The sequence below is a fragment of the Poecilia reticulata genome, chromosome 3, assembly GCF_904066995.2.
Source record: "Poecilia reticulata chromosome 3, P_reticulata-male-v2, whole genome shotgun sequence".
Classification (NCBI taxonomy): domain Eukaryota; kingdom Metazoa; phylum Chordata; class Actinopteri; order Cyprinodontiformes; family Poeciliidae; genus Poecilia; species Poecilia reticulata.
The window spans coordinates 34,682,781-34,710,717 of NC_088832.1; the positions used below are offsets into that span (position 1 = coordinate 34,682,781).

Here is a 27,937-nt window from a genome sequence, read left to right on the forward strand (position 1 = left end):
TGGACGCCCTTATGCCTGAACATGGTGTTCGTGATGGACAATCCGTGACGAGCACAGAAGTCCAACAACAGAACACCGCTTGGGTTCAGATCGGGGGGGGCCGTTCCTCCCAACCACGCCTCTCCAGGTCTCACTGTCATTGCCCACATGAGTGTTGAAGTCCCCCAGTAGAACAAGGGAGTCCCCAGGAGGGGCACTCTCCAGTACCCCCTCTAAGGACTCCAAGAAGGGTGGGTAATCTGAACTGCCGTTTGGCCCGTAAGCACAAACACCAGTCAGAACCCGTCCCCCCACCCGTAGGCGGAGGGAGGCTACCCTCTCGTTCACCGGGGTGAACCCCAACGTACAGGCGCCCAAATGGGGGGCAACAAGTATGCCCACTCCTGCCCGGCGCCTCTCACCGTGGGGCAACTCCAGAGTGGAAGTACGTCCAGCCCCTCTCAAGGAGACTGGTTCCAGAACCAGAGCCATGCGTCGAGGTGAGGCCAACTATTTCTAGCCGGAACCTCTCAGCCTCGCACACTAGCTCCGGCTCCTTCCCCACCAGAGAGGTGACGTTCCACGTCCCAAGAGCTTCTGCAGCCGAGGATCAGACCGCCAGGGTCCCCTCCCTCAGCTGCCGCCCATTTAATCATTTATTTAATCATCTATTAACTTTAATCTGAATTATCATCATCTTTCATAAAAGACGACCCAGCTGGTTTTCAGGTTTACTTTCACACAAAGCGCAGATTAATCAAACTACTACATAATATTAACGCTTTAAACTTTCAGATTAATCAGATCCGTTAACGTTGATAATCCCAGTTATTAGAAATAATTTCCCATCGTGCCGTTTTCACTCAGTCAGTTAAAACTTAATATTTGTGAATAAATAAACCTCATGAAGTATGAAACCTGCCAAAGTCAACAGATTTATTCCTTTAGCACTGAATTTGTTCACAGTAACATCACAAGGGAAAACGCTGCCAGTGGTTCTCCTGCTCCGAGTCCGGTCAGTGTGCTCTGGATTCCCGCAGTAGAAAAAGCGAAGATGGGAGGTATTGCTTTAGGTTTCCTCTGAACCGAGTCCGTCTCCGAGAAACATGAGTGGTTAGGATGCTTTGCATGTTTACTGTGTGCTTACAGTAGTCAAATATAAAGGGGAGGAAGGAGGCGGCTGGCAAAAGAACGAATATAAAAAATAACATCTGAAGGTAAAATGAATGAAAAAGCTCAGATTAAAAAAATGCATAAAAACCTAGACAGAAAAAGGGAACGGGTGAACATTTCAACAGCGACATGCAAAGAAAAGACGAATGCTGAACATGCAAACAACCGTACGAGGTCAAAGGTCAAAGCTAAGAACAGGAATCCCCCTGGTTTTTAAAATAAGCTTGTCAGGAAAACTGCTTATTTACACGATGGATGTTTGAGTCTTCATTGGCCCAACAGAGGGGGTTTCCTCCCAAAGAGGCTAAATCTACATTCTTAAATACAACAAATTAGTTTCAAACATATATTACAAAGTTTCTCTCATCAAAAAACAACAAAAAGGGAAAAGAAAAATAAATTAAGCATGAGAAAAATATTTTTAAATAATCAATTTCAGGAACATTCTCTACATCTTTGATATAAATAACTGATAAATAGCGCATGAAAAAATGCATTAAAATAGAAAAATATTCAGTGCAGTTCAATATTGTCTGAAACCTGCAGATATTACAAAAAATAACCTGAATAACAAAATGTAAAAAAAAAAAAAAAATCACTTTAATGTAACTGAAGTGCTGTCGAAAGTGCAACATAACAGAAAGACGATTTACTAACAACGTGGTCACACCAGAACCGGTCAAAACCAAAATCAATTAAAAACTGTACAAATAATTACATAAACTTTAGAGTTGTAATCTGCTAGACCAACAGCAGAGGGCGCCAGCTGCAAAAAATAATCTGCTTTAAACAGAAAACCCATGAGAACAAAAATCCATCTGGTGCTTTTATGTATGTGTGTTGTGTCAAACAGCCAATAAGGCCCCAGAATGGCACCTTTTCTACTTTAATAATTGGACCAGAAGGTGGCGCTAGCATCAAGGATGTTTTCTGTAATGTTTCTCTAAAGGTAAGCCTTGCAGTTCTAGGCTCAAGTTTTATAAATCGAGTTTTAAAAAAATCTTTGAAATTTTCATTTCTCTTCTATAATCAGTAAAATCATTGTTTGTAAATAAAGAAGAAGAAAAGTTTTTCAAATTAATGGTGCAGTATCTATCGGTCGTAAACAAACGACAGGCTGTCATTAGCATGTGACTGAGCAGCGACGGCTTAGCATAGCTAACGACAGCTATGCTAACAATAGCTATGCTAACGACAGCCACTTGAAGTACTGAAGATGAGCTAAAGTGGGTAAATGTAAACTTTGCATCCAACAAATTGTTCATTTTAAGTTTCTGCATCTCATCAAACTTGGAGAACTTAAATAAACGAGGTTTAGGAGAAAGAATGCCAGGTTAACGGCTAACGGATCAATCCCTTTCTGGTGTGACCACACCTGAACTTAAATACAAATCAACTGAATCAACCTAATGTCACAACACAGATCATCAACTGGCCTGTACAACAAAAGAGATCATTCATCTTTAGAGCATCACAGAACCTCCTGTACTGTCCTGGTTTGCCAGAATCAGTCACAAAAAACTCAACGTTTAAAAGAAAGCAGAGTCCGTCCCTCCGTCTGCCACCGATTCAAGTCAGGAAATCCCATAAAGGAGTCAGTTTTGTAGTTTTTTGTATGTACATGTGGGGAAAACTGGAAGAAAAAGGATGAAGAGGAGGACAAACATCACTGTCTTAAGGCCTTTTTTTCCTTTTTAAACTCTTCTGAGATGGTCTGCGTTTGGTAATGTTGGGCGAATCAAAAAGGGATGCTCCGCCTTTCCCTCAGCGTCGGGCTCGGTTCGGTGGCGGCGGGCCGTGAGCGGGCTGCAGCTGAGGAGCCGTCGAGGTTAATAGCTATTATGGATGATCCCTGGTGGCAGAGACAAGTCAAGCCATCACACATGTGAGGAGGACACAGAGGGACACAAGGGAGGGACAGCAAAGCTACATTTGCTACTAGTTCTTAAAATACTGATCGACTTTTAAACTGAGCCATTCCCATTATACAGTACAAAATTTATAGGCAAAAAGTAGATTTTATTTTTTAACTTTCACTCGGAGCTAAAGGGCAAAGTTAGCAGCTCTCTGCTTCTTAATGACCTGATTCCTGCTTCTCATCTAGTCATGCACAGCTACTGCTCCTTAAGGGTGCTCCTGTGTCCTGTTGCTGGCGGCCATCTTTGTTTTGTCTTTGCCTGGGGGGCATTTAGAGTCATTGGGCGGGGTCTGGCTGGGCCTGCTGCCGGGGGCATGCTTGGTGGGGGAACTAGTCGAGGTAGGGGCGCCTGGGGAGTGCGACGCCTGGATGTTCTTCTCGTCTGAAAAAAGCTGTTTAATTACGTCAAAGAAGTTACTCAACGGGCTGCCTACACAGACGGGAAGAAAAGAAAAACAAAAAGAGAGAGAGAACAAACAACAGATGAGCAATGGGGTCAACATGAGGAGAAGAAGAGGAGGTGATGAGATGAGGAGTGGAGCAGGAGAAAAGGAGACCGACAGGGAAGTGGTTTACATTTAAACCGTCACATGTATGCAAGTAATCTGATTACTGAGCTGACAGGTCAGCAGATACCAGAGGTCTGTCATGAAACATCAGGCGGTTGCTGAAGCATCCTGCAGTTAGTGAAGGTCTCCAGACACAGTGGCTCCCTCTGGAGGTTGATGGTGTTCCTTTCAGGTTAGCATGAGAACCAGGTGGTACCTCGATCTCTAAAGATGTTTTTTCTTCCGATTGTCCTGTGGACGCGGTTTTACTGGGAACCAAGGTTGGATCATCTGCTCACCTCCAGCTGCTCTGGTTCTGAGTCCAACCCACCTGTTCCCCTCCTGGCCTGTGGGGGCGCTGCACTAAGAACCACTGAAGGAAACAACACTAAAACCTCTGATGAAAACACTGAGCACAACTTCCTTCTTCACCAAATGGAAACTGAAACGAAGTGGCGTCAGATTTTATCCCACCTGCCCAAACTTTCCAGACAAACGAGTTTTTAAAGCGGACTGAACAGAGCTGGTGTGGATCCTCCCCCACAGGCCTGATGCTGGAACTAAACGTGGCTAAAAGTCAACTGGAAGAAACCCAAAGAGCTGACTGTTTTTCTAGTCAGTGAATGCATCATACTGTGCTAACTGTAACACTCTTCGGTGTGGAAGTTGTTACGACAGGAAGAAAACTCAAAGTTGGCTACATTCAGTCAGAATCTGGTGTTTGAAGCATCAGCACCAAATCGTGTTGCTTTACCTGAAAACTGATTGGTGGATCTGATGACCTTCACTCACTGACTGTTGGATGCTTCGGTGACCGCCTGTGATATAAATACTGGCCCCTGGTGCCAGTTTCAGTTTGCCAGCAAATCCTTTACATCCCCATCACTGGTTTACATTTGGACAAAATGATAATCGGTTTTAGTTTTAGTTCTGATGGTTCCGTCGTAATTTATTCAGATTTAACTTCAGTCTCAGTTTCTCCTGCGTGATGAAGGCCCAAAAGAAGCACTGGAAGACATTTCATCAGAGATTCTGCAAAGGAGCTCCAACTTAATCTATCATAGAACCAACTTTATGTCTTAAACAGATGCAACTTTTTCCTAAAGGTAGATAAAACTAAAATCAATTAGATGGACAATAACTGATGTGAATAACAGATTTTTATCAACAACAAATATAAACTATTATAAAACAAGACTAAAACTAATCAAGTGTTCATCCAGCTGTGATGTCTTATAGCTTTTAATAGATAAAACCTGAATTACAAATGTAAAAATGTCACAGTGGTTAAAGTTAAAATCAAAGTCCACAGTTAGCTAGTAGCTACGATCTAAAGCTACGTTGTTGCATGACGGGAAAATTGAAAATGGACCAAAAATCACAGTAATAGCTGCTTAGTATCCACAGAGGCTGAGGACAGAGACATGGCCCACGTTTAGTCATGAAAATGTTCATCGGCCATAATATCAACGTTAACGAATCACGATATCAGCCTAAATTTAACGTGACTGTTCTCATTTCTAACGTCTTCCAGAACCCGTTTTGAACCCAGCATCATCGTCAACATCCATCACAGAACTCACACAAGTGCATCCATTAGTTTGAACAGATATATTGTTAATAATCAGTCAATAATAATCATGCAACAATAAAACAAACGCCAGAGTTGGTGCAGAACAGTGTTTGGGAGCTGATGGTCCTTGGTTGTGATAAATGTGCCGTCGTCGTGGCAACTTACCATTTCTCCTCCCCAACATCACATGTTTACGTCAGTGTTTGTATTTAGTGCCAGTGATTTTTATTTTCTTGGTTCTGGAACGGTTTTGTGGAACGACGGCCGACCCACAGTGAGGTGACAGAACCAGACAGAACCACATTCATCTTATCAAATCATTTCTCCTGCACCACGACGATCACAGGAAAACCAAAACAGAGCAGAAACTATTCATCTGGGACGGAACACAAACTTTATGTTGTTGGGTTAAATATCAGATTTATTTAGTTTATTCAATTATTTAAAACTTTTTTTTTAGATTTTTTACAGATTTTAGCAAAACTTTACAGATATAATGTCATATTTTTGAGTTTTTAATGTATATTACAATTTTCTGCTTGCAGCTAGTTTTTTTAACCTGATCAGAAATGAAGAATTTGTTTAAATAAGCTAGTGAACGTATTAAAAATAAAAAATTATATTTAAATACAGTTTTATACATTTAAAATTCATTATGCCGATGCACATGATGACCAAGGTCAGAAAAATGTAATTTAGTTTGTTCTTAGAATAACTTTAAAATATCTAAATCTCTTATTTCTTTAAATACTTTAGATGTTTTTTTTTTTAAATTAAAACTAAATTTGATCTCAAATTGCTGTAAAAAACACCTTTGAACATAAATGACCTGTTAAGATGAATTTTCACGACTCTGTCAAACACAGGTGTTAGTTCGGACTGGTGGTGCTGGTGACAAGCTGCAGAGACTTTGCTGTGACGTGTTAGAAGCCAGAAGTGGATCCAGTTTAACCAGAACTCCCAGTCCGTTTGGGTCTTACCGCGTTTGGAGGATTTACTGGCTGAGCGCTGGGAGGCGTCTGGGAGGAGAGGACAGAGACGCAGCACTTCAAACACCCACCACAAACCTCCAGAGACGCCAACGCTCTCGCCTCCTTCCCTCCACTCGCTCTTCACCTTTACGGCTTAATTTCGGCCAATTTACCGTTAAAAACACGACTAAACTTAAACATTTCCTTTTCTAAGACTGAAAGAACGTCTCTTGTCCTGACAAGACGCAGAAAATATCTGATATCTGCAGCTGCTTTCAGAGAATAATCAGTGAAACTCAACCAGACGTAGAAAATATGGTAGAAACTGTTTTCTCTGATTCATCAACGACGTTTGTTTTGCTAAACTGCATGAGCTTAGAAAACTTATCGTTTGTTCAAATGTTAAAACACGTCAGTTTACACAATTAATGGTGAATTACATGATTAAAAAAGATTATTTCCTAGATAAAAGTAGAAAACTGTTTTAGGAGAATCTGTTGGTTGTTTCTCAGGGACAGGAAAAAGTTCAGGTTCTGTAATTTAACTCAAATCAAGGCCAAAAATTTAAAACTGATTCAAGAGAGAAAAGAATCAACAAACCTTCAAATCTAGAAGCTAAATAAATGTCATTTGATGCCTTTTATGGAGAACCTGCAAAAACTTTTCCTGAAAATCAGAGACATCCTGTGATTTAAGAACATGAAGGAGCAGCAAAAGCAAATGAGGCGGATTAGCAGCGCCCGGAAATCGAGATGTTAGCATATCATGACAGTCTTCAGTTAGAGGTCTCTTCAGATTCACTGTTAGACTGACTGCTATTGGAGGTTTTTCCTGCCACAGCATTAACCACCAGAACGACTCTGGAGATACTCAGACGATCAGTTGAGGCTTTTAATTTCCCTTTGAGAGTCCAGAAATGATCTGACAGGAAATCTGGGCTGCGGGTCAGAGATGTTCTCACAATCTGACAGATTAGAAGAACTTTGGATGTTTGATGGATTAATTCTACAGGATAAAATTCACATTAAAGAAATTATTTCACTGCAAAGACACAAAATCTTACCAAGTATTTTTGTCTAGTTTCTATTGCACAAATGTTAGAGCACTGGATTTAAGACAAAACTGACTTACAAGCAACTTTATTTATTAAAAGTTTACTAGTTTCAGATTATTTCACTTATAATTTTATTTCCACATTATTAAAAAAAATCTGTTTTTAGTTCTTTAAAAATCAATTTTAAGGTGAAAAACTAGTTTTGTCTTAATTCAGGTGGAAACCAAAATACTTGGTAATATTTTGTGTTTTTACAGTGTATATTTTTTACAGAGTGTAAGAACTTCTGAATGTTAAAATGTGATGATGATGATGATGATGATGATGGAGGTTTTCTCCAAACCTTTTGAACCTTGACCTCTAGACGCTGACGTGGAATGAAGGGGTTAACATTCAGTTTATCAAACCGACAGACGGACGGACAGAAGGTCATCAGGGTCACATGAGGACAGCTGGACATGCAGGTTCCTTCTTAATGGACCAAGATGGCGGCTCATCCAGAACCAGAAAACACAAACCCAGACCAGGCCAGGATCCCGGTTCGATCCGGTTCTGATCCGGTCCAGGCGTGTCTGGGTTTGGGTTTCCATGGAGCATGCTGGTGGTTCAGTCCATCCAGGAGGGTTTGGAGTGAAGCAGTGCATGATGGGAAGCAGGGCGGCGTGGAGGAGCGATGGGTTCTGATAACGGATCCCCAGCTTGTAGCTGCTGCTCTTCACCACAAGAGGGAGCCGTTACCAAGCCAACAACCACAGTGAGGACATGAAGAAAGGGACAGACAGACACCTGGAGGACACAGTCACGCTTTCTTCCCTTCAGTGCGTCTTTCTGATCAGAACAAGAACCGGGTCGGCCCGCAGCGCTGAGTGAGACCCCTGCTGTCCGGAGGCTGAACTACGCCTACTGATCGTCCAGAAACGGCGCCGGCTTACTGCGCAGGACGGCGTGCGCGCCATGGGATGGGACGGGGCGGGGGGAGCATGCACGGGGAGATGGGGAGCGCTAAAGCGGTGCCGATCCGAGCCGAGGTGCTGTGGATGAGGAAGAGGAAGAGGAGGAAGAGCTGGACTTACCGGATATCTGCGGCTGGATGCCCGGCTGGTCGTTGGAGCTGAGCAGCTGCGCCTGGATGGTTTCCACCACGCGCTTGAAACGCCGACTTGGACCTGACAGGAAGAACCAACAGAAACCTGCTTAGAAACAAGACATTTAAATCTGATTCACAGACTGTGATTCTCTAAAGTTAGTCCAGTCCAACCATCTGTCTTCAGACGTTAAACTCAGTAACAACCTTTATAATGTACAAAACTTTGTCAATATTCCACAAAAAAACTCCCACAATACTGCAATTAAAAACGCAGTTAAAATCACGTCCAACTTCCTGTCGTCGTCTTTGTGGTCTTTGCCAGTGGTAACATGTTGATCATGTGTTTTCACTGTGATTTCAATAAGACCAATAAATAAATAAATAAATAATCACCTCATGTTGACCCCAAAGCTACGTATCAAAAATTCAAAATTGGTGAGTTTAGCATTAAGCAAATTTACTAAAATATCAAATTTTGGTAAACGGAAAACTGGCTATTGATTACAATAATTATGTAGCAAATAGTTACATTTACTTGAGTAACTTTTTGGGAAAAAATACTTTTATTTATTTATTTTAACTGCTGTTCCTCTGAGTAACTTCACTGAATGAAGAACAAACATGTTTAGACAGTTTCTGTTAGTTTTACTAGTTTTAGATTGAAAAAACAAAATTTTCTCTTGACTGATTTTGTAATTGTTTCATTTTGATCTTTAAAATGCCAACATTTCCACCTGAGTGATGATGTGATGTAAAATATTCAACCAATGTTTTGATCGGTCGCTTTTTACCAAATACTTTTTAATCTTAAATACTTTATTGTACGGCTACTTTTCATCTTTATTTGAGTAAAAATATGTTGATGTAGTTCTACTCTGGAGTGTAAGTTTGGGTGCCTGTGGGGATTGCTAACCTGTGCGGTGTGTGTGTGTGTGTGTACCTGACAGCAGGGTGAAGGTGACGGAGTAGATGCCGTTCTCCTTGGTGGCGCCGCTGCTCTCCGTGTAGGTGATGTCCACCTGGAACTTGACCGGCTTCTGGAAAACCGTGGGACCGGCCGTGGATTTGTACTCGGCCCTGAAGCTGGTCTGAGAAATGACGCTGTGGCTCAGGCTGGGGATCTGGACACACACACACACACGCACACACACACACACAGAGCGGCGGCGTGACGGATGGGGCGGCTTAAACGCGCCGAGACGTTGCGCAGCGTCAGCGTCTGGCCGACCGGACACTCAATCTGAAGCTCGCTTCAGGTTCAGATCAGATCAAACGTTTTGCTTCCAGTGAGAAATAAAAACATTTTTCTTTAGGCACAAACAGGAAACGACACCAGATGACCTGAATACGTTTTTAAAAATGATTACATTGATTTATTAGGGAGAAGAAAAATGATCCAAATCAACTAAATAATATTTCCTGAAAATCCAGCATGAACTTCCTGTTTAAGGTCAGATTTAAGTCCAGACTTTGACTAGGCCGATCTAAATGTTGCTTGCTGGTTCCATCATCTTCAGCAGCAGAGGAACGGTTAACGCCGAGCAGAAATCCTCCGACGTGTCGAACGTCTGTCGGATTGAACCAGAACGTTTCTGTTTCATACCAGCAACACGATAAATACCGGCTGCAGTTTGCACTGCTGCCACTAGGTGTCCCCACTTCACTCACAGTGAGCCTTTAATATCCGAGTTTAAAGCAGAATCTGACTTTGAGAATCTTTGCCTTCTGTGTTTATGGTTCTGACTAGTTATAGTTTATATTTACATGTTTTAATTAAAATATTTTATTCTAAAAATTCCAGGAATGTTTTTTTACTCCAAACTTTTTGAGTTTTCCGCCTGAGGATCTGACCAGAACCTGAAGATGAGCAGCTGGTCTCCTCTGTCCAGTCAGCGGATCGGGCTTTGACTGTTCCACTCACAGACAGGAAGGCGTGAACGATGTCGGCCTTGATGGAGCTCAGAGGTTTGTCCCGGATCACGATGAAGATCTGCTCCTCTTTCTCCAGGTTGATGAAGTTCCCAAACCACGACTTCTTAGCCAGCCTGCAGGGACCAATCAGGAGTCACCAAAACAAAAACATCGTTCAGGTGTCACACTAACAACATGCTGGAAAACCTGGGAAACTCCTGGAAAATCCTTAAAGCTGCATGAATTTGACTTTGTGTGGTAAACCTGAGGATCCTCAGGAAACGTCACGAGACAAACAGACGTTTGAATAAATCTTCAGATTAATCTGCTGGGTGACGCCAGCCTTTCTATTTCTGTTTAAGTTATTTATAACGGTGTGACTCCGGAGCAGCAACATGGCGTCAGCTGACTCATCCAGCTGCTTTCCTCCGTCACTTTCCCACCTTTCCTTCAGCTTCACTGGCTGGTTTCATGTAACGGACGGCAGGAAGAGCTGAACTCACTCTGGAGACGAGTCTGGGGTCAGGCTGGACATGTCCTCCTGGGTGGGAACTGCAGACAGACACACATCCGGATCAACTCCTGCTGTCCAATCAGCACATTCAGTTTTCCTACATTCATTCATACGATTATAAGGAACTACTCTTCACCTTGAATCATAACTTAATTGATCTGGGATGCGACGGACCAAACCACAGCCCAGCTTCATGGTTCCTGTTTTCAGTGACTGTTACAAATACAAGCTAAACCTTCAGCTGCTGCAGGTAAAGCCAGAGCGCTTTGTTTGTTTTTGTGCTGCATTTTGATGAATATCTGTTTGGGTGAATTGGATCAGACGAAGTGAAACCGCAGCGTTTTCCCATCATACCTTGCATTTTCCGGCGGTGGAAGCGCGGCGAGCCCAGGAAGCTGTTCTTGATGGAGTTGAGGCGCGTCCTCCAGGGCATCCCGCCGATGGACGGGCTCGGCGGCGGCGTGGGGCTCGGCGTGCCGGCCGGGCTGTCCTTGGGCGTGTGCACCGGCGTGCCCTTCGGGGTGGGGAGGGGGCTCCCCCTGGGGGAGGGGTGGGGGGTTACCTGCGTGATGGGGACAGATTTGGCGTTGTGGTCAGGGTGAAGGTGGCGGCGGAGCGGGGACAGGGGGGGCACCGGGGACAGCGGGATGGACAGCTTGGGGGGGATAGTGAGGGGGGGGTGGCGTCTGGTCCGCGGGCTGCTGGGGGCCAGGGGCTGGCTCGCCGTGGACGGCTCGGGTTTGGGGGTGCCGGGGGTCTGGGCCGTGTGGGGCAGCGGGTTGGACCTGGTGGTCTGCAGGGGCTTCTCTGACACTTTGGGCTTGGCGGGGAGGGTCTGCGTGCGGGGGTGCATGAGGGGGGACCCCATCTTTGGCTGGTAGGGCGCGCGGGGCCCCACCCCGTTCAGGTGCGTAGGGCTGCAGTTCGGGGACTGACACAGATCGGGGGACTGGGGCGGGACGAAAAACCGGCGGTGGGGCTGCGGTTGGCCATGCAGCGTGACACGTGACAGCAGCGTCAGCCAATGAGAAAGCCCGAACACCACAGCCCAAAAAGTTCATTCCAATACAGAAGAAAAAACGATTAAAACAGCCAGAAATGGAACAAAACGGTGGGAGGAGAGGAGCAGGCAGGAGGAGGTGAGAGTGCAAGAAAGAAAGAAAACAGGACATGCTATTAGCAGAGTGATCAGCCAATCAGGAGGCAGCAGTGAAGCATTCATGAAGGGATGCACCGAGTTCAAACCATGTAGTTTTAATCCTCATTTAGCTTTTCACCTGAAAATTACTTTAAATTAAATTACTCATCTTTTTCTTCTGGAACGTCGGTGCATCCCTAGCAGCTTGGTGACCAGCTAACAGGTTTAGCTTAGCCCTCCGCCGGGGAGAGCAGCCAGAGAGCATGCTCAGTGCTGACAGGAAGCTGTGGGGATGACTGATCCGATCGGGTCGGATCAGCCAGAACCCACAGAACGCAGTGGACCAAAAACACAAGACCAAGCAGCCAGTTCAGAGTGGAGACCATCAGTTAGCATCGTTATCATGCTAACAGTTAGTGTTGCCATCTGTCACCTTTTTATACTAAATATTGACAAGTTAATTATGCTAATATCACACTAAAGGTTAGTTAACATATTGAGCATGTCAGCTATCGCTAGGTTAGCATATTAATGCTAGTATTGCAGTTAGCTTATAATTTTTGCTGCTATGTCATTGAGGTGGATTACAGTCAATCCCCACATATTCATTATTTTCATATTTTTGTTTAACTGGATTCAAGTTATTTTCAGAAATGTTGCCCTTTTCTCCACCGTGTGTGTGTGTGTGTGTGCGTGTGTGTGTGTGTGTGTGTGTGTTTTAATTATGCTAGTGTGCGCTAAAGCTGAGTGTTTTACTTATGCTGACATAATATTACAGTTAGCACATTAATTATATTAACATGGTAATCAGGATCATTTAGTGCTTTATTTATGCTCTTACCATTTAATGATTAAAAAAGGAAACTGATTCTGGGTCAGTTAGCATTTATTTGCATTAAATGACCACTAGCTAACTCAGGTAGCATGTTATTTTGCTAACAATGCGATCAGGGTCAGTTATTGTATTGATTAAGATAAATAAACAGGGATCAATTCAGCTACGATAACGTCTCAGTTAAGGTCATCTGCTGTATTGATTTCAAATACAACATAATTTGAATTTTATTAATCATATTTTCTAATTTATTACATTAATGAGACTTATCTAATGAACAGATTCTCTGATGATTGGTTCAGCGGGTCGACACGTATGGAAGAACATCTCTGGATCTGAGATCCAGAATCACTTCATCTGGAGCTCTGTGTGACGCCAGTGCTGGTCCATCATCATCATCATCATCATCATCATCATCATCATCATCATCATCATCATCTCACCAGAGCTGAAGGACTTCACCATGAAAAGTCCCAACATTCAGGAGTCGCTCTGCGTCCCACAGGCTGGATGAAGTCTGAAGTGGCTGCTGATGGCAGTCTGAGATGGAAGACTGTGTGTGTGTGTGTGTGTGTGTGTGTGTGTGTGTGTGTGTGTGTGTGTGTGTGTGTGTGTGTGTGTGTGTGTGTGTGTGTGTGTGTGTGTGTGTGTGCGCGCAGCAGCATGCCAGCAGAGCCAGCCAGCTGGGATGAGGGACGGAGACTTACCCTGGGACTGCTGAGGGGGCTGGTGGACAGACCGGAGGACGCTCCGCTGATCGACCGCGACCTGAAGCAACGACATCAGGTTAACATTCAGCAACTGAACGGCTTCAATCCAACTTTACTTCATTTATAAGTGAAGAAATTAACTTGTTTTTCTTCCTATTCCACCTTTTTAATTTCTGATCTCAAACCAAACATTTCATATTTAAATCAAAACAACAGTAAATTCCTCCTAATCGACTTTTTGGTCTATTTATTTGTCAATTTTAAAATGTTGTAATGTAGTTTGTATTTATTGTTCTATGCTGTCTGTGCAATAATATACATAAAACCAGTGAAAAGAAATATTGGATTAAACATTTTGGGGGAGAAAAACGTGTTTACCAGCTGGATATGCTGACATGATGATTAAATATGATTTTATTCTAATTTATTTAATCTGTTATGACGACTAACAGACACTTTCTATGTCACATCATTACCACTGAGTAATATATTGCAGATTTAGTGACTTTAACATTAAGTTTCTCTATGTCTGGAGGGACAGATTTAAAAATAACAGCAATGAGATTAAAAATGTTTCTAAACGATTATTTCTATATTTAAGTGAGAACAAGGCTTAATGGCCTGCATGACCTTTGACCTTTAAACAAAGTGAACCTGTTTATTGTCCTGGTTTTTTTCTGTCCTGAATCAAAAGGTTTTCATGCTGGAACCAGTTCAACACCCAGCGATTCAATAAAAGACCCAGATAGCGACGAAGTGACGTCACGGTGATCATGTTTTATTGGTTTATTTGATTTATTAAAGCAAACGGAGGAAGTTTGAGCTGCGTCATTAACGTCCGAACCGATGGAAACTCGTCAGCGTTTTCAACACGCCGACTCGCTTCAACGTCTCTCTTCATCAGCTCTGCAGCTTCTTTCTCCTCATCATCAGATTTTCCATTTTTTCATTCTCGTCTCATTAACTTTTCATTTTCCCCGTTCTTCCGCTCCGACGTCGTCAAGAGGGACGTGGAAACGCGGCGAGACGCTGATGTTTCCTGGCTCCGCTTTGTGGGAAATTAAAAGATGGAGGCAGTAAATCATAATTAAACACTCTTGACCTCAACGGCAGAAACGGCGACAGGAAACAAGAGGAGGCAGAAAAAGCAGGCAGTCTGAGGATCCACTGAAAAACATTTTACATTTAAAAACTGGATTTTATCCGACCGAACGGCTTTTTGATGCTTTTTAGTTTCATAATTCATTTTAGCTTTTAGCAAAACACCTACAATATTCATAAATTAGGATTAAAACTCATTTCAAGCCGACAGTTTGATGCTAAATGTTTACAGTAAAACTGATATTTCATCTAGTTTCAGTACTCAGTAATAGGATTTATGGTTTTCTATGAAAGCATCAACATTCACTCAGATTTCAGCTCAAATTTGATTGAAAACTGGAACATAAAGTTGTTTTTATCATAAATCACTGCAGACAGAATCAGGTCTACCAAACACGTCAAAGTCAGATTCTTCTTCTGTTTGGCGAAAAGAGTGATGCTGCGGGCCACACACCTCCAAATAAAGGCGGGAATTACTATAGCAACCTGCATCTCTCCTCCTGTTATCCAGAAGTTTCCCGTTTCGATCCAGTTTCATGTGGAGCTTCAGGATTCCTTCGTGTTTTTCAGACTCCAGCTGATCAATTTAAAACTTTATATTAAAGTATTTAAAGCAACAGATTCTGAATTCATGGCAGGTGATTCTGAAGAATTCAGACTTTATGTTGTTCTGTTCAGCCGGTTTATCGTCTGAAACAACAGATTCACTTTCACAGGTGGAGCGTTGCAGCTTTCACTGCTCATAGAGACCAAACACCAAGGAGGATGAATGGGTTAATGGGTGAATCCGACATTCATACGCTGGGAATGAAGTCTGGGAATCTGCAAATACAGACTTCATAATAGATGAAATCCAGATTTTTCCACCCTGTAGGAACTCTTCAAAATAAAAGTCCAATTGGTTGAAGAGTTTGATTCCTAATAACATCCTGACATCATCACCCTGTTTAATTATTTTATGATTCTGATGGTTTGGACTGGAGGCTCCACCTGTAGCTCCACCTGCAGCTAAACCTTCAGCTCCACCTGCAGCTCCACCTGCAGCTCCACCTGCAGCTCCACCTGCAGCTCCACCTTCAGCTCCACCTGCTGCTCCACCTGCAGCTCCTCCTGCAGCTCCACCTTCAGCTCCACCTGCAGCTCCACCTGCAGCTCCACCTTCAGCTCCACCTGCAGCTCCACCTGCAGCTCCACCTTCAGCTCCACCTGCAGCTCCACCTGCAGCTCCACCTGCAGCTCCACCTGCAGCTCCACCTGCAGCTCCACCTTCAGCTCCACCTTCAGCTCCACCTGCAGCTCCACCTGCAGCTCCACCTTCAGCTCCACCTGCAGCTCCACCTTCAGCTCCACCTGCAGCTCCACCTCCCCCCCCCCCCCCCCCCCCCCCCCCCCCCCCCCCCCCCCCCCCCCCCCCCCCCCCCCTCCACCCGCAGCCCCCCTCCCCTCCCCTCAGCTCCACCTTCAGCTCCACCTTCAGCTCCACCTTCAGCTCCACCTGCAGCTCCACCTGCAGCTCCACCTTCAGCTCCACCTTCAGCTCCACCTGCAGCTCCACCTTCAGCTCCACCTTCAGCTCCACCTTCAGCTCCACCTTCAGCTCCACCTGCAGCTCCACCTTCAGCTCCACCTTCAGCTCCACCTTCAGCTCCACCTTCAGCTCCACCTGCAGCTCCACCTTCAGCTCCACCTGCAGCTCCACCTTCAGCTCCACCTGCAGCTCCTCCTGCAGCTCCACCTGCTGCTCCACCTGCAGCTCCACCTGCAGCTCCACCTGCTGCTCCACCTGCAGCTCCACCTGCAGCTCCACCTTCAGCTCCACCTTCAGCTCCATCTGCAGCTCCTCCTTCAGCTCCTCCTTCAGCTCCACCTGCAGCTCCTCCTGCAGCTCCTCCTGCTGTTCCACCTGCAGCTCCTCCTGCAGCTCCTTCTGCAGCTCCTCCTTCAGCTCCACCACCATGTGCTCCATCAGACGTTTTATAGTGAAGGTGCTGCTGTTGATCCTGATCGGCTGATCGGATCACCGCCTGATCCAGCCGGACTCTGGCCACGCCTCCACCACGCCTCCACCACTTCACGAGGAGCTCCATTAACATAAACTCATTACTGGTGACGGCCGTCCAGTCTGAACGCCGGCAGCTCTCCGGATCGCGGCGGCTAAATTAGTTCCTGCTGCTGCAACAGGCGTCGTTTCCACGCGTCGCCCCGATTAGCCGATGAGTGAGATAACGGGCTGCTGAGAGCCGTTTGTCCTCCATCTGCATTCCTGCCAATTAATTTATGCTAATCTGCATCCAGGCCCACAAACGACTCGCTAACGGGGTTTTCCTGCCGCAGCAAACATGGCGTCCGTCCAACGCCGTCATTCCTGCTCCTCTCACAGGAAACAAACGAATCCAGGATTTCATTTCACGGTTTGATTGGTCTGCATCATCCTCGGCGTCATGCTGGCAGAGTTTGGACACTGCAGCAAACTGAAGCTGTTTAAAATACAAAGTTTGGGTCCAAACACTCAGATCTGAAGGAAACAGATTCATATCAGACACAGGTCAGAGCCTGTTGATCTGTTTTCCATTATGCTTTACTCTGATGGTTTCTTCTTCTATGGTTTCTTCTTTACTCTGATGGTTTCTTCTTCTTTACTCTGATGGTTTCTTCTTCTTCTTTGGTTTCTTCTTTACTCTGATGGTTTCTTCTTCTTTACTCTGATGGTTTCTTCTTTACTCTGATGGTTTCTTCTTCTATGGTTTCTTCTTTACTCTGATGGTTTCTTCTTCTTCTATGGTTTCTTCTTTACTCTGATGGTTTCTTCTTCTATGGTTTCTTCTTTACTCTGATGGTTTCTTCTTCTATGGTTTCTTCTTTACTCTGATGGTTTCTTCTTCTATGGTTTCTTCTTCTTTACTCTGATGGTTTCTTCTTCTATGGTTTCTTCTTTACTCTGATGGTTTCTTCTTCTTCTATGGTTTCTTCTTCACTCTGATGGTTTCTTCCTGACTCACTGACTCTCCAGCTCATCTTGTTCTCATTTCCGTCAGATTTTCTGTTTTCTACTGGGGTTTATTTTCACATTTCTCACTGAAACCCGTTCATCTCTGAGCAGAACCTTCCTGAACCGCCTGGCTGCAGGTTTCGCTGCCGTTTGCTCTGCTGGTTGATCTGGACCGGACCTGCGGAGGTTCTGTGGTTCTACTCCTGATGCCTTGGCTGAGTTACTTTAGATTTTTCCCCCATGATGTCACACAAGGAAGCGGAGAGTTAAGATGTTGATTTAAAATTCATTCAGTTAACTCCAGTGTTTTGGATTTATTCCTGACATTTCCTCCAGTTTTTACCCAAAACGTTGAGAAACTGAAGGAAATTTTAAAGGTTTTCAGCAGCAGATTATGTTGAATTATTGACCAAAGACTCATTATAGACTAAATGTTTAATTAGAGTATTTTAATTTGACCCTGCTGGATGTAAAAACACCATTTTTGTTGGATGTGGTTCTGCTCTGTCGATTATCTGAGGCTTCAAACGGTGAGTTGGACATTTTTAGCATTTCAGTGGTTAAAGGTTTTACTGAGTCGGCAGTTATGATTATATACTTTATTAGGACACTTCACTGGAAACTGAAGCATCTTAGATTTCTAATTACGTAAATCTGTTGGGACTCAAGGTAAAAAAAAAAAAGAAAGTCACATCTCTGCATTTTGTATTTTTGAATAATTATTGTCAAACACTTCCAACAGATTATTAACCTTTTGGAGTTTGGTTCCTTTTTTTAGACGTTTCATTTGGTTCAGATTTGAACATTTTCTGCCCAAAAAGAACAAAAACTACAGGAAACAAAACCAGTTTCAACGTCTGGGAGGGAAAATAAGGGACAAAACTAAACGAGACGAGGATCGGAGCAGAGCCGTACCTTTCCTCCTTGCTGCAGTTAGCGTTTGTGATATCCAAGCTTTTACTGAAAACAGATTTGCTAAAAAAAAAAAAGAACAGAAAAAACAAAGAGGCAGGAAGGAAACAAAGACAGGAGAGGTGATCACATAAAGGAGGCTGACGGTCAGCAGGCAGAGAAACCAAAAAACCTCATCAACGAAAAGAGAAACGGTTCATGCAAAGGTCGAGGAATAAAGCAGGAAAGGCATTCAGAGGTCAGAGGTCAAACTCCACTAGCTGGTTTCCATCCACTCATGATGTCATTTATTGGTTTATTTGAACTTTTCTTTTTCTGTTGGCCTCAAATATTTAAATAAAATCAGGTCCATCAGATCCCGACCAGTTAGAGGTCCAGTCTTCCAGAACCTCAACTCCAGAACAGGCCGTCTGTCAGAACCAGTCTGGAACCAAAGTTCTGTTGGAAAACCCAACCGGGTCCAAGGTTCAACCATCCAGCTGTTGGTTTTAGGTGAAGTTGAGCTTCATGTGATTTAGAGGACAAAATGGTGGAGTTTTAATCTCAGTGGACGGATGGACTGGTTCTGGAGCAGTTCTGGATTGGTTCTGGAGCAGTTCTGGACTGGTTCTGGAGCAGTTCTGGACTGGTTCTGGAGCGGTTCAGATGGAGTCATTCCCTGCTTCCTCTCAGCTCCATTGTTAGGACGTCTGCTGAATCCTCCCACTGTTTGGCTCTTTCTTCCTGTCAGCAGAACGAACGTCTCTGGCTGAGCTTCAGCTTCAGTCTCTGGCTGAGCTTCAGCTTCAGTCTCTGGCTGAGCTTCAGCTTCAGTCTCTGGCTGAGCTTCAGCTTCAGTCTCTGGCTGAGCTTCAGTTTCAGTCTCTGGCTGAGCTTCAGCTTCAGTCTCTGGCTGAGCTTCAGTCTCTGGCTGAGCTTCAGCTTCAGTCTCTGGCTGAGCTTCAGTCTCTGGCTGAGCTTCAGCTTCAGTCTCTGGCTGAGCTTCAGCTTCAGTCTCTGGTTGAGCTTCAGCTTCAGTCTCTTGCTGAGCTTCAGCTTCAGTCTCTGGCTGAGCTTCAGCTTCAGTCTCTGGCTGAGCTTCAGCTTCAGTCTCTGGCTGAGCTTCAGTCTCTGGCTGAGCTTCAGCTTCAGTCTCTGGCTGAGCTTCAGTCTCTGGTTGAGCTTCAGCTTCAGTCTCTGGCTGAGCTTCAGTCTCTGGCTGAGCTTCAGTCTCTGGCTGAGCTTCAGTCTCTTGCTGAGCTTCAGTCTCTTGCTGAGCTTCAGTCTCTTGCTGAGCTTCAGCTTCAGTCTCTGGCTGAGCTTCAGCTTCAGTCTCTGGCTGAGATTCAGCTTCAGTCTCTGGCTGAGCTTCAGCTTCAGTCTCTGGCTGAGATTCAGTCTCTTGCTGAGCTTCAGTCTCTGGCTGAGCTTCAGCTTCAGTCTCTTGCTGAGCTTCAGTCTATGGCTGAGCTTCAGCTTCAGTCTCTGGCTGAGATTCAGCTTCAGTCTCTGGCTGAGCTTCAGCTTCAGTCTCTGGCTGAGATTCAGTCTCTTGCTGAGCTTCAGTCTCTGGCTGAGCTTCAGCTTCAGTCTCTGGCTGAGCTTCAGCTTCAGTCTCTGGCTGAGATTCAGCTTCAGTCTCTGGCTGAGCTTCAGCTTCAGTCTCTGGCTGAGCTTCAGCTTCAGTCTCTGGCTGAGCTTCAGCTTCAGTCTCTGGCTGAGATTCAGTCTCTTGCTGAGCTTCAGCTTCAGTCTCTGGCTGAACTTCAGCTTCAGTCTCTGGCTGAGCTTCAGCTTCAGCCTCTGGCTGAGCTTCAGCTTCAGCCTCTGGCTGAGCTTCAGCTTCAGCCTCTGGCTGAGCTTCAGTCTCTGGCTGAGATTCAGTCTCTTGCTGAGCTTCAGTCTCTGGCTGAGCTTCAGCTTCAGCCTCTGGCTGAGCTTCAGTCTCTGGCTGAGATTCAGTCTCTTGCTGAGCTTCAGTCTCTGGCTGAGCTTCAGCTTCAGCCTCTGGCTGAGCTTCAGCTTCAGTCTCTGGCTGAGATTCAGTCTCTTGCTGAGCTTCAGTCTCTGGCTGAGCTTCAGCTTCAGTCTCTGGCTGAGCTTCAGCTTCAGTCTCTGGCTGAGCTTCAGCTTCAGCCTCTGGCTGAGCTTCAGCTTCAGCCTCTGGCTGAGCTTCAGCTTCAGTCTCTGGTTGAGCTTCAGCTTCAGTCTCTTGCTGAGCTTCAGTTTCAGTCTCTGGCTGAGCTTCAGCTTCAGTCTCTTGCTGAGCTTCAGCTTCAGTCTCTGGTTGAGCTTCAGCTTCAGTCTCTTGCTGAGCTTCAGTTTCAGTCTCTGGCTGAGCTTCAGCTTCAGCCTCTGGCTGAGCTTCAGCTTCAGTCTCTGACTGAGCTTCAGCTTCAGCCTCTGACTGAGCTTCAGTTTCAGTCTCTGGCTGAGCTTCAGCTTCAGTCTCTGGCTGAGCTTCAGCTTCAGTCTCTGGCTGAGCTTCAGCTTCAGTCTCTGGCTGAGCTTCAGCTTCAGCCTCTGACTGAGCTTCAGTTTCAGTCTCTTGCTGAGCTTCAGCTTCAGTCTCTGGCTGAGCTTCAGCTTCAGTCTCTGGCTGAGCTTCAGCTTCAGTCTCTGGCTGAGCTTCAGCTTCAGTCTCTTGCTGAGCTTCAGCTTCAGCCTCTTGCTGAGCTTCAGCTTCAGCCTCTGGCTGAGCTTCAGCTTCAGCCTCTGGCTGAGCTTCAGCTTCAGTCTCTGGCTGAGATTCAGTCTCTGGCTGAGCTTCAGCTTCAGTCTCTGGCTGAGCTTCAGCTTCAGTCTCTGGCTGAGCTTCAGCTTCAGTCTCTGGCTGAGCTTCAGCTTCAGTCTCTTGCTGAGCTTCAGCTTCAGCCTCTGGCTGAGCTTCAGCTTCAGCCTCTGGCTGAGCTTCAGCTTCAGTCTCTGGCTGAGATTCAGCCTCTGGCTGAGCTTCAGCTTCAGTCTCTGGCTGAGATTCAGTCTCTGGCTGAGCTTCAGCTTCAGTCTCTGGTTTGAGTTTCCTTAAATCTTCAGAGTTTTATGGTTCGTTCACACCAGCCTGTTCAGTTTGCTTCAACAGAAATCTGGTTCTCTGACCAGTGGAACCGAACTCTGATGCTAACTGGCTGGACTACGGTAACAGGCTGCAACCTGCAGGCGGCAACAAAACGCGGCAACAAAACGCGGCAACACGTCTTTCACTGGCACCAGAAGGACTGATGGTTTCAAACCTTCCTCTGGAGGCCGATCCAGTTAAAATGACTGTTTTTCCTGTACTGGTTCTTCCTGGTCTTTCAGATCTGAACATCCGTTTTTATTTCTGTTGACCGGCGGTGGGGCTGCGGTTGGCCATGCAGCGTGACACGTGACAGCAGCGTCAGCCAATGAGAAAGCCCGAACACCACAGCCCAAAAAGTTCATTCCAATACAGAAGAAAAAACGATTAAAACAGCCAGAAATGGAACAAAACGGTGGGAGGAGAGGAGCAGGCAGGAGGAGGTGAGAGTGCAAGAAAGAAAGAAAACAGGACATGCTATTAGCAGAGTGATCAGCCAATCAGGAGGCAGCAGTGAAGCATTCATGAAGGGATGCACCGAGTTCAAACCATGTAGTTTTAATCCGCATTTAGCTTTTGACCTGAAAATTACTTTAAATTAAATTACTCATCTTTTTCTTCTGGAACGTCGGTGCATCCCTAGCAGCTTGGTGACCAGCTAACAGGTTTAGCTTAGCCCTCCGCCGGGGAGAGCAGCCAGAGCATGCTCAGTGCTGACAGGATGACTGATGCGATCGGGTCGGATCAGCCAGAACCCACAGAACGCAGTGGACCAAAAACACAAGACCAAGCAGCCAGTTCAGAGTGGAGACCATCAGTTAGCATCGTTATCATGCTAACAGTTAGCGTCGCCATCTGTCACCTTTTTATACTAAATATTGACAAGTTAATTATGCTAATATCACACTAAAGGTTAGTTAACATATTGAGCATGTCAGCTATCGCTAGGTTAGCATATTAATGCTAGTATTGCAGTTAGCTTATAATTTGCTGCTATGTCATTGAGGTGGATTACAGTCGATCCCACAATTCATTATTTCATATTTTGTTTAACTGGATTCAAGTTATTGCAGAAATGTTGCCCTTTTCTCCACCGTGTGGTGTGTGTGTGTGCGTGTGTGTGTGTGTGTGTGTGTGTTTTAATTATGCTAGTGTGCGCTAAGCTGAGTGTTTACTTATGCTGACAAATATTACAGTTAGCACATTAATTATATTAACATGGTAATCAGATCATTTAGTGCTTTATTTATGCTCTTACCATTTTAATGATTAAAAAGGAAACTGATTCTGGGTCAGTTAGCATTATTTGCATTAAATGACCACTAGCTAACTCAGGTAGCATGTTATTTGCTACAATGCGATCAGGGTCAGTTATTGTATTGATTAAGATAAATAAACAGGGATCAATTCAGCTACGATAACGTCTCAGTTAAGGTCATCTGCTGTATTGATTTCAAATACAACATAATTTTGAATTTATTAATCATATTTTCTAATTTATTACATTAATGAGACTTATCTAATGAACAGATTCTCTGATGATCGGTTCAGCGGGTCGACACGTATGGAAGAACATCTCTGGATCTGAGATCCAGAATCACTTCATCTGGAGCTCTGTGTGACGCCAGTGCTGGTCCATCATCATCATCATCATCATCATCATCATCTCCTCTCACCAGAGCTGAAGGACTTCACCATGAAAAGTCCCAACATTCAGGAGTCGCTCTGCGTCCCACAGGCTGGATGAAGTCTGAAGTGGCTGCTGATGGCAGTCTGAGATGGAAGACTGTGTGTGTGTGTGTGTGTGTGTGTGTGTGTGTGTGTGTGTGTGTGTGTGTGTGTGTGTGTGTGTGTGTGTGGTGTGTGTGTGTTGTGTGTGTGTGTGTGCGCGCAGCATGCCAGCAGAGCCAGCCAGCTGGATGAGGGACGGAGACTTACCCTGGGACTGCTGAGGGGGCTGGTGGACAGACCGGAGGACGCTCCGCTGATCGACCGCGACCTGAAGCAACGACATCAGGTTAACATTCAGCAACTGAACGGCTTCAATCTAACTTACTTCATTATAAGTTAAGAAATTAACTTGTTTTTCTTCCTATTCCACCTTTTTAATTTCTGATCTCAAACCAAACATTTCATATTTAAATCAAAACAACAGTAAATTCCTCCTAATCGACTTTTTGGTCTATTTATTTGTCAATTTTAAAATGTTGTAATGTAGTTTGTATTTATTGTTCTATGCTGTCTGTGTAATAATATACATAAAACAAGTGAAAAGAAATATTGGATTAACATTTTGGGGGAGAAAAACGTGTTTACCAGCTGGATATGCTGACATGATGATTAAATATGATTTTATTCTGATTTATTCTAATTTATTAATCTGTTATGACGACTAACAGACACTTTCTATGTCACATCATTACCACTGAGTAATATATTGCAGATTTAGTGACTTTAACATTAAGTTTCTCTATGTCTGGAGGGACAGATTTAAAAATAACAGCAATGAGATTAAAAATGTTTCTAAACGATTATTTCTATATTTAAGTGAGAACAAGGCTTAATGGCCTGCATGACCTTTGACCTTTAAACAAAGTGAACCTGTTTATTGTCCTGGTTTTTTTCTGTCCTGAATCAAAAGGTTTTCATGCTGGAACCAGTTCAACACCCAGCGATTCAATAAAAGACCCAGATAGCGACGAAGTGACGTCACGGTGATCATGTTTTATTGGTTTATTTGATTTATTAAAGTAAACGGAGGAAGTTTGAGCTGCGTCTTTCGGCGTCCGAACCGATGGAAACTCGTCAGCGTTTCAACACGCCGACTCGCTTCAACGTCTCTCTTCATCAGCTCTGCAGCTTCTTTCTCCTCATCATCAGATTTTCCATTTTTATTCTCGTCTCATTAACTTTTCATTTTCCCCCGTTCTTCCGCTCCGACGTCGTCAAGAGGGACGTGGAAACGCGGCGAGACGCTGATGTTTCCTGGCTCCGCTTTGTGGGAAATTAAAAGATGGAGGCAGTAAATCATAATTAAACACTCTTGACCTCAACGGCAGAAACGGCGACAGGAAACAAGAGGAGGCAGAAAAAGCAGGCAGTCTGAGGATCCACTGAAAAACATTTTACATTTAAAAACTGGATTTTATCCGACCGAACGGCTTTTTGATGCTTTTTAGTTTCATAATTCATTTTAGCTTTTAGCAAAACACCTACAATATTCATAAATTAGGATTAAAACTCATTTCAAGCCGACAGTTTGATGCTAAATGTTTACAGTAAAACTGATATTTCATCTAGTTTCAGTACTCAGTAATAGGATTTATGGTTTTCTATGAAAGCATCAACATTCACTCAGATTTCAGCTCAAATTTGATTGAAAACTGGAACATAAAGTTGTTTTTATCATAAATCACTGCAGACAGAATCAGGTCTACCAAACACGTCAAAGTCAGATTCTTCTTCTGTTTGGCGAAAAGAGTGATGCTGCGGGCCACACACCTCCAAATAAAGGCGGGAATTACTATAGCAACCTGCATCTCTCCTCCTGTTATCCAGAAGTTTCCCGTTTCGATCCAGTTTCATGTGGAGCTTCAGGATTCCTTCGTGTTTTTCAGACTCCAGCTGATCAATTTAAAACTTTATATTAAAGTATTTAAAGCAACAGATTCTGAATTCATGGCAGGTGATTCTGAAGAATTCAGACTTTATGTTGTTCTGTTCAGCCGGTTTATCGTCTGAAACAACAGATTCACTTTCACAGGTGGAGCGTTGCAGCTTTCACTGCTCATAGAGACCAAACACCAAGGAGGATGAATGGGTTAATGGGTGAATCCGACATTCATACGCTGGGAATGAAGTCTGGGAATCTGCAAATACAGACTTCATGATAGATGAAATCCAGATTTTTTCACCTTCAGCTCCACCTGCAGCTCCTCCTGCAGCTCCACCTTCAGCTCCACCTGCAGCTCCACCTGCAGCTCCACCTTCAGCTCCACCTGCAGCTCCACCTGCAGCTCCTCCTTCAGCTCCACCTGCAGCTCCACCTGCAGCTCCACCTGCAGCTCCACCTGCAGCTCCACCTTCAGCTCCACCTGCAGCTCCACCTGTAGCTCCTCCTGAAGCTCCTGCAGCTCCTCCTTCAGCTCCACCTTCAGCTCCACCTGCAGCTCCACCTTCAGCTCCACCTGCAGCTCCTCCTGCAGCTCCTGCAGCTCCACCTGCAGCTCCTCCTTCAGCTCCACCTGCAGCTCCACCTGCAGCTCCTCCTTCAGCTCCACCTGTAGCTCCACCTTCAGCTCCACCTTCAGCTCCACCTGTAGCTCCTCCTGAAGCTCCTGCAGCTCCTCCTGCAGCTCATCCTGCAGCTCCACCTGAAGCTCCACCTGAAGCTCCTCCTGCAGCTCCACCTGCAGCTCCACCTTCAGCTCCACCTGCAGCTCCACCTTCAGCTCCACCTTCAGCTCCTCCTGCAGCTCCACCTGCAGCTCCACCTTCAGCTCCACCTTCAGCTCCACCTTCAGCTCCACCTGCAGCTCCACCTTCAGCTCCACCTGCAGCTCCACCTTCAGCTCCACCTGTAGCTCCACCTTCAGCTCCACCTTCAGCTCCACCTTCAGCTCCTCCTGCAGCTCCACCTGCAGCTCCACCTTCAGCTCCACCTTCAGCTCCACCTGCAGCTCCACCTGCAGCTCCTCCTTCAGCTCCACCTGCAGCTCCACCTGTAGCTCCTCCTGAAGCTCCTGCAGCTCCACCTTCAGCTCCACCTGCAGCTCCACCTGTAGCTCCTCCTGAAGCTCCTGCAGCTCCTCCTTCAGCTCCACCTTCAGCTCCACCTGCAGCTCCACCTTCAGCTCCACCTTCAGCTCCACCTGCAGCTCCTCCTGCAGCTCCTGCAGCTCCACCTGCAGCTCCTCCTTCAGCTCCACCTGCAGCTCCACCTGCAGCTCCTCCTTCAGCTCCACCTGTAGCTCCACCTTCAGCTCCACCTGCAGCTCCACCTGCAGCTCCTCCTGAAGCTCCTGCAGCTCCACCTGAAGCTCCTCCTGCAGCTCCACCTGCAGCTCCACCTTCAGCTCCACCTGCAGCTCCACCTTCAGCTCCACCTTCAGCTCCTCCTGCAGCTCCACCTGCAGCTCCACCTTCAGCTCCACCTTCAGCTCCACCTGCAGCTCCACCTTCAGCTCCACCTGCAGCTCCACCTGCAGCTCCTCCTTCAGCTCCACCTGTAGCTCCACCTTCAGCTCCACCTGCAGCTCCACCTGTAGCTCCTCCTGAAGCTCCACCTGCAGCTCCACCTGCAGCTCCTCCTTCAGCTCCACCTGCAGCTCCACCTGCAGCTCCACCTTCAGCTCCACCTTCAGCTCCACCTGCAGCTCCTCCTGCAGCTCCTGCAGCTCCACCTGCAGCTCCTCCTTCAGCTCCACCTGCAGCTCCACCTGCAGCTCCTCCTTCAGCTCCACCTGCAGCTCCTCCTTCAGCTCCACCTTCAGCTCCACCTGCAGCTCCACCTTCAGCTCCACCTTCAGCTCCACCTGCAGCTCCTCCTGAAGCTCCTGCAGCTCCTCCTGCAGCTCCTCCTTCAGCTCCACCTGCAGCTCCACCTTCAGCTCCACCTGCAGCTCCACCTGTAGCTCCTCCTGCAGCTCCTGCAGCTCCTCCTTCAGCTCCACCTTCAGCTCCACCTGCAGCTCCACCTTCAGCTCCACCTTCAGCTCCACCTGCAGCTCCTCCTGAAGCTCCTGCAGCTCCTCCTGCAGCTCCTCCTGCAGCTCCACCTGAAGCTCCACCTGAAGCTCCACCTTCAGCTCCTCCTTCAGCTCCACCTTCAGCTCCTCCTGCAGCTCCTCCTTCAGCTCCACCACCATGTGCTCCATCAGACGTTTTAAAGTGAAGGTGCTGCTGTTGATCCTGATCAGCTGATCGGATCACCGCCTGATCCAGCCGGACTCTGGCCACGCCTCCACCACGCCTCCACCACGCCTCCACCACTTCACGAGGAGCTCCATTAACATAAACTCATTACTGGTGACGGCCGTCCAGTCTGAACGCCGGCAGCTCTCCGGATCGCGGCGGCTAAATTAGTTCCTGCTGCTGCAACAGGCGTCGTTTCCACGCGTCGCCCCGATTAGCCGATGAGTGAGATAACGGGCTGCTGAGAGCCGTTTGTCCTCCATCTGCATTCCTGCCAATTAATTTATGCTAATCTGCATCCAGGCCCACAAACGACTCGCTAACGGGGTTTTCCTGCCGCAGCAAACATGGCGTCCATCCAACGCCGTCATTCCTGCTCCTCTCACAGGAAACAAACGAATCCAGGATTTCACTTCACGGTTTGATTGGTCTGCATCATCCTCGGCGTCATGCTGGCAGAGTTTGGACACTGCAGCAAACTGAAGCTGTTTAAAATACAAAGTTTGGGTCCAAACACTCAGATCTGAAGGAAACAGATTCATATCAGACACAGGTCAGAGCCTGTTGATCTGTT

At 45.8% G+C, this 27,937-nt stretch overlaps 2 protein-coding genes across 4 annotated transcripts in view; both read right to left on the reverse strand.

Moving 5' to 3' along the window:
- Positions 1–901: 901 nt before the first annotated feature.
- The window catches only part of LOC103462996 (serine/threonine-protein kinase BRSK2-like), a 118,726-nt gene continuing 91,690 nt past the window's right edge, over positions 902–27,937 (reverse strand). Inside the window, exons 13-20 of one of the 3 annotated variants that reach the window (XM_081605578.1) lie at positions 23,389–23,449; positions 11,083–11,707; positions 10,718–10,766; positions 10,225–10,348; positions 9,244–9,424; positions 8,290–8,382; positions 6,172–6,210; positions 902–3,500 (exon numbers count right to left, since the gene is read on the reverse strand). In XM_081605578.1, coding sequence (XP_081461704.1) covers positions 3,277–3,500; positions 6,172–6,210; positions 8,290–8,382; positions 9,244–9,424; positions 10,225–10,348; positions 10,718–10,766; positions 11,083–11,707; positions 23,389–23,449 — 1,396 coding nt within the window. In that variant the 3' untranslated portion in view covers positions 902–3,276. The remainder of the gene's footprint in view (positions 3,501–6,171; positions 6,211–8,289; positions 8,383–9,243; positions 9,425–10,224; positions 10,349–10,717; positions 10,767–11,082; positions 11,708–23,388; positions 23,450–27,937) is intronic. The other 2 variants (XM_081605577.1, XM_081605579.1) reach the window with 2 other exon arrangements.
- Positions 25,185–27,572, reverse strand: LOC145551189 (uncharacterized). Its single transcript, XM_081605570.1, has 2 exons — positions 26,205–27,572; positions 25,185–26,039 (listed from the first exon to the last, which is right to left on the reverse strand). Exons 1-2 carry the CDS (start codon positions 27,324–27,326, stop codon positions 25,335–25,337), a joined length of 1,827 nt encoding a protein of 608 aa, XP_081461696.1. The 5' UTR covers positions 27,327–27,572; the 3' UTR covers positions 25,185–25,334.